This window comes from Drosophila nasuta, chromosome 3 (assembly GCF_023558535.2).
Source record: "Drosophila nasuta strain 15112-1781.00 chromosome 3, ASM2355853v1, whole genome shotgun sequence".
NCBI classification, from domain to species: Eukaryota; Metazoa; Arthropoda; class Insecta; order Diptera; family Drosophilidae; genus Drosophila; species Drosophila nasuta.
Genome location: NC_083457.1, coordinates 1,993,548 through 2,000,412, shown reverse-complemented (window position 1 = coordinate 2,000,412; position 6,865 = coordinate 1,993,548). Strand labels below are relative to the sequence as shown.

Genomic DNA, 6,865 nt, shown 5'->3' with positions numbered 1-6,865 from the left:
CGCTTTTGTTGGTCCGTAGCCCCCAGTTTGAGTTTTGGTCTCAGTCTCAGCCGCAGTCTGAATCTCAGTCACAGTCTCAGGTCTCTGGCATTCATTGGGGCAACAGCTCTTTTGTGGTTTTCGCTATGATTATTAATCAATTCTTTCATATCATTTGGTTTGAATTGAATTCTTTATTTTTAACCAAGTCGTTTATAAAATCTGTGGTTGCTGTCTGCGTCCGTCTGCGTTCATCAGTCTGGCTGCTGCCTTTTTTACTCTAATTAATTCAACAAAAGTTTCTGGGCCATCTATTATGAACAGTTTTCCGATTGGCTGCTGTGAAAGGTAGCGCTCATTATTTGCATGTTTATGTTTATTAAATTCCATTTAATTACCACAATCCGCATACACACGCACACCGGGGACAATCGCAATTCAAATTGAACAGTAGATGTGAATGAAAAAGTATTTTGGTATTAATTGAGAATTAATGGAAAAATATTTCAGCTGTTTTATTTTTTTATCATTATTGTAAATTGTAAAAGAGCAAATAATGCGAATGGAACTATTCGAATGTTGTTATTGTTTGCATGTAAGTTAACATTAAAATTTTAGAATGTTTGTAATCAGTTTATAAAATATGTGTATTTAAAATGGTCAAGGCTTAAGTTAACAAAGATAGAACTTTAATATTTAAGTAAGCGCTTTTAAAGTTAGATTCCGAAATTTACTTAACAGGCACGTAAAAAACTAAATTAAAAATATAAAATAATATAAAATATAGATTTTTTCAATTAACAGCTGTTTGGCGATAATTGAAAATAGTTTTTCACATGAATGTTTTAATTAATTTTAAAATTGATCGAAAGATGTTACCGGCGTAATTATAAAGCTCGGGTAGAAGGCCAGATGTAATGATTTTCCAGCCCACAAATAGCCTAATGAGATCACTTTTACGATGCATAGACATGTGAGCTGCAATAGTCAGAGCTGAGAGATCGGCTCAGTGTAAGTGGCACCCCACAGGAAGTGGACGAAAGAGGCACTGACAACACGCCGTCCTGTCTGTGGCAGGTGTCGAAATTGACAGATGAACAAAATGCGGCCAAGTTTGCAAATAGCTTAGCGGAAGTCTGCAGGAGATGGCGAAACTGGGCGTGTTGACTTTAAGAAAAATTACCCAAGGGTCTACATAAAAAATTAAGGATCGGGAACTGGGAAGAAGAACGGGAGAAGGAGACTGGAGTTGAAGCTGAAACTGTGGTTGCTCGACTTCAATTTAAATTTTAATCGCATGCCTAATAGACGAACTTAGAGTAAATGTCAGAATAAAGAGACTAAGAGCTGGCTTAAATCATGCCAACATTTACAAAGTACTTAACCAAGCAACAACACCATTCAAGTAACAAACAACAACAGCAACAACAACTGCACACATGCGAGAGAGAACTCTGGAGTTGGAGTCACGGACACGTCGTCGACGTTGGCCAAGACAAACTTCCGATCACGTTGTAAGTCAGGCAGCGAAATTGCAACAGCCACATACAACAACAACAACAACAACAACAACAGAAGCAATAACATTGGCAACAAGCAGAGCCTAAGCAAAAGGGATTGCAAAGTCGAAAGAAAAGGAGCAAGAGACAGAGAGAGAGAGAGAAAAACTTAATGGAGGCAAATGCATCAAAATGGTTAATTGGATCTGGAACAGCAAATGACGAACACTTTTAGTGTTTATGGCAGTAGCCACCAAGAGCAGAGGCATGCGGCAACGAGTACGAGTAGATGCCCCAGCCGATATGCAAGTGTGTGTACGTGTTGTTGCTGTTGCAGTTGCAGCAAAATGAACTTGAACGTCAGTCCGAGCGACTCAAGTGGGAAGCGTGTTGTACAAGACACGCATTAGCGGGAATGAAGTAGTTGCAAGTTTTTCTCTTTTAAATCGAATCCAGACATTGCATTTGCCTTCTTGCTGCTTTCCATTTAAGTCAGCTCAGCACCAAAATCTAATGTTGCACTTGTTGCAAGCACAACCAGCTGACAACTATGGCATTGTTAGGGTTACTTCCGTATTCCATACAAAAGTAGATATGGTAAGGGTTACTCAAGGACATATTGAAAGAGAACCACCCAGAATTTATTGAGAATTTTATTTACTAATATTTCTCACTCATCAATCTCAAAAGTATCTATTGCTCTGTATCTCTTTCACTCCCTCTTTACAACTGTCACCTAGCAACATTGCTAATTGTTTATTATTTTCACTCGAATATTGATTTAACAAGCAGCACTTCAAAGTTCCTCTCCAATTCATATTATGCTCTTATTCTTCGGCTTGCAATCAATGGATCTAGACTGTAAGCAAGAGTTTACCAAAATAGTATCTTCTAGATAACTTTTATTCTCTACGTCCATAGTCAATAACGATTTGGAAAAGCGCATTTCGGATGCGTTTTGCGTCTTCGATCATCATGGCGACAAGTTAATCGATGTGCGTGAAGTGGGCACCGTGTTGCGTCTCTTGGGCTGTGTGCCCACCGAACAGGAGGTGAATGAGGTGATTTCAGCCACAGAGACCGAGGAGACAAGTGGCGTGGTGCATTTAACCAAGTTTCTGCCACACGTCTCGCAGTTGCTAATGGAACGCAAGTGAGTGTGTCGCATAATTTTATACATGTTCGATTTATTTATTGATTTAATTCCTTGCGATACAAGGTAAAGCTTATAAATTATAATACTAGTCACTAACTTTTGATTTGACTGGTGTTGTGGGGAGGCAGTTGCTTTGATTGAGAATTGGGTATATTTTTGACTTTATGGTATATATATTTAATGTAGTACTCTATTGATATATTTAGGTATATTTTAGTATTTTAATCGGAATATTAAGTCGGTATATTTTATGCACCATTGTATATTTTAAATGTAAACTTCGGTAAATTTCAGTATTTTTTCGGAATATTAATTTGGTATATTTTTAGAATATTGCGTAGCTGCTGCCATGTGTTAATTGCTTTTATTGATAATCTGATATATTTTCTACTCTACAATATATTTTGAATGTAGTACGATCTCTATATATCAAATATAGCTTTCGGTATATTTTAGTATTTTTCCGGATTTCCTTGATTTTTTACATTTATTATTTGGTTTAATTGAAAATGGGTAACGGGTATCACACAGATGAACACCCTTTCCTGTAGATTTCTTACTTGTTATCTTTATAAGTATATGCTTATAATATATTTTTTATAGAATGGAACCAGCTGCTCCTGAAAAAATTCTTGAAGCATTCAAAATATTGGACTTTGAAAACAAAGGATATCTAACTAAAGATAGCTTTGGCAAGCTGATGATGGAAGAGGGTGAGCCGTTTACTCAAGAAGAAATGGATGAAATGTGGCCAGTTGCCATTGATCCGATTAGTGGGCATATTCCATACGAACTGTACTTGAATCAATTGATGGTGAGCTTACGATTTTTTTTTAAATAGATTACCAATGCTTATTTGTCTTATATGTTACAGGTGTATCTATAAATTTGAAGCTTAACACCATGAAATTCAGGTCCCAATAATAAATAAAATATTGCAATGAACTACTAAAGGAAACGTAATAAAAAATTTAAAAAAATCAATCTTAACTACAATTTGTATTTAGTGAATAGTGATGAAAGAAAAATCTTTTGATCAACTAATACAAACATTTTTTAACCAATTGATTTGTCATGTTAAATTAATAATTTATTTTATGAGTTTTAATATGGGCTTGAAATATATTTACTACATTTTTAAACATTATTTTGTAAAGGTTTGCCAAAAGTATTATTATTTTTACAACTATTGGCGCGCATATCGATTCATATCTGTTAAAAATTTCATAATTACCCAAGCATCTACACAAAAAGTGTCAAAGGCCAATTCAGTATAACAACAGTGTTATCGGTCTAAAAAAATATTGTAGAATGCAAATTGCCAATAATCAACTATGTATGATGCAAAAAACGAAAAAAGAATTTCAGTAAAATTTGTATTTGAAAGTTTGTGTTGAATATGGGTTATCTAATTGGTCCAATAATTTTTAGTTTATAATGTATCTTTGACGCACAATTTATTGCTATATTTCAGTATAGAAATACCTTTTTAAAGCTTATGATTTTAAAACTAGATGCAAATGTAAATATAGTCAAGAAGAGAAGTTTTGTTTATATTTGAATTACATTTTATTTACATTTATTTTGGGTTAATTATTTCGATACGGATTTAAACATCTTAAGTGACGGTGCTGTTGTAAGAGTACATCATTCTTCAGTCTCTTTGGCTCTGCATTAGTCATAGATGTAGACACACGTACTATATATAGTGGAGAGGCACTGCCAAAGCTAACTAACCAACGAGGCAAATGCGTTTCAAAATAGCAAAATAGCAAACTAAGTCCACACGCCAAGCACCAGGACAGCACACACTAGTAAGCCATCGAAGACAGGACTCTCGCCACTCAGAGACAAGGTGATGAGGGCGGGAAAGAAGAGCCAAAAGATGCAGCTGAAGAAAGAGATGCTGGCTAGCTGGCTGGCTGGCTGGCTGGCTGTTTGGTTGGATGGTTGGTTGGTGTGGAACGCGGCAAAGTGGGTTGCGCATCATTAGCACAACTAATGGATGTTCACTTTTCTTGGGCCAAAGCAGTTGCAGACTCTGAGGCTCAGCAGAGTCGTGTGCGCCTGGCCAGTGGAGAGGAGACCAAAAAGGCTGTCTCATCGTCGTTGCTGTCCGTAAATTGCAGTTGGTAATATGAGCAGCTAGAAATTTAAATAAATTAAAATACCTCTTTCGAGTTGGATGTAGTAAGTAAGTAAGAGTACAAGAATATACACATATATTGTTGCGACTAGGGACTGTGTGTTTGTGGAGTGCGTCAAAGGCAAATGGCCAAATGGGCAAATAGCAATGGAAATGGTGGAAAGTCGTGTTCGAGTCGTGTTCTCGCTTCCGTATTTATTAAATACTAAATACACGCTGATGGATGCACTTAACTGCATCTTTTGGATTAAAATATTTCATGTAATTCAGCCATTCGTGCGGTTGCCATCTGCACGTTCCGGCGCTTTGGCCAATTTGAGTGATTGCATTGCGCGCATTTAAATGGATGCTGCCATGTTCGAGATTTTGTGGATGCCGATGCCGATGCCGATGCTGATGTTGCCGCATGCTGCACTCCACACTCCACGCTCTCCTTTGTCTCTCGTCGCTCTATCAACTCTGTATCTGTATCTTTCTCTCTAAACAAGTTCTACGTGCTGTGCTGCTCCTAGCACGCCTAATGGACTTTTAATCTTTACAACTTGTAAAAATTTTTTCATTTTGAATTGCCGGATCCGTTACCGCAGTCGCAGTCGCAGCCACAGTCGCGTACGAAGCTGATTGCAAATTGTCAGCGCCATAAAAAATAAAGCCAATTGCACTGAACTTTTTGACATCAAATGACTGGCAATTGGACCAGTTTAGACAAAACCCTGATGACTTAACCCATTATGCATCCAACTATGCGTTTATATGTGAATATAAATATTATTTAAAATCTCATACTTATCATATTCTATCACCTTTTCCATCTCGTCTTTCCTCTCTCCCCTGTAAGTCTCACCTCATTTGCTTTGCATATTAGTTCTTCCTGCGCGTATTTTGAGATTCTCGTTTGATTTACTGTGCACAATTATCTGTCAAAAAACAGATGGAAAGAGGAATGTTTTCAATGAGTGTGTGCTATAAAATATCTCGCTCTGCCACATGATGGGTTAAGCATATACTCAAAGCTGAAGTCGTCAGATTGTCTGTGGGTCATAAAAAAGGCAAATGCAAAGAATAAAAATAAAAATGCCGCCAAATTGTCAAAGTTACTTAAACTTAAGAGATGCGTCGTCGTAGTCTTGAACAGTTTCAGGCGAAATTGCTGAGCATGAATCAATTTCGCCAGTAACTCTGTGGCTGATGATGATTTACGCTCGACGAAGCGTAATTAAGATTTATGCGCCATACTTGCTTACAAATATCTGAATACATATAACTATATACATACGTATGTATGTATATGTATATATGTATGTAGATATGAGCATATAAATATGCATTTTGCGGTTAACTTGCGTAAGAGCAATGGGAGCTTAATTGTTAGTTATGCCCTTTTGTGTTTTGTGTGTGTGTGGGACATTCAAACTAATTATGTCGAAAGAATTCCTAAACGATTTATATGCCTCAATAACTGCATAATAATTGCGTTTGTTTTCTGCAAATTAAGGCAATTAGTTGCACTTAATGACAATGTACACTAAATTACAAAATGTCTTCGAATCGCAAACAATAGATTGAAAATATTTTCAAAACCTCTTTCTTGCCTCCCTGGGGAGTTTTGCTTAATGAGCGAACTCTGTCGCTTGATTGATGAAACTCTTCTTTGCTTCTGGTATTAATTGCATTCATTTAGTTACTGTTTGTTTGTACAACTGAACTGAAGTAATTAACAGAATATTATTGAACAAAATATTAGTCAAGTCACATGAATGTGAATTTGTTATGTGTAGCATAATTTTTGGGGCCTTAAACGCAAATTTCTGCTAGGTTAGATAAGAAATAATTATCGTTCACTTTCACTGAAAATTCTTGAATGCAAATATGATTTCTTAAATAACCAGTTTGTCATTTAATCTGTTAGCCTTGGCCCATGGGCAACCCACACACATATCTCACTCTCGTTTCTCAGGTTTTAGTTTCTTGGATTCATTTCCCCAACTGCACTTGGCAGAAACTTTCAATCAACTTTCTGTTTACCTACTCGCCAGGCGGCTACTTGTTTGTTGATTGTTCCTTGCCTTGCCTTCAGTCTGGATG

At 36.7% G+C, this 6,865-nt stretch overlaps 1 protein-coding gene across 1 annotated transcript; it reads left to right on the top strand.

Annotated features, from left to right (window-relative positions):
- The first annotated feature begins 2,326 nt into the window (after nt 1-2,326).
- On the top strand, nt 2,327-3,588 carry LOC132793131 (dynein regulatory complex protein 8). The gene is made up of 4 exons (XM_060802811.1): nt 2,327-2,339; nt 2,400-2,631; nt 3,238-3,448; nt 3,509-3,588. Exons 1-4 carry the CDS (start codon nt 2,327-2,329, stop codon nt 3,518-3,520), a joined length of 468 nt encoding a protein of 155 aa, XP_060658794.1. The 3' UTR covers nt 3,521-3,588.
- Nucleotides 3,589-6,865: the final 3,277 nt, after the last annotated feature.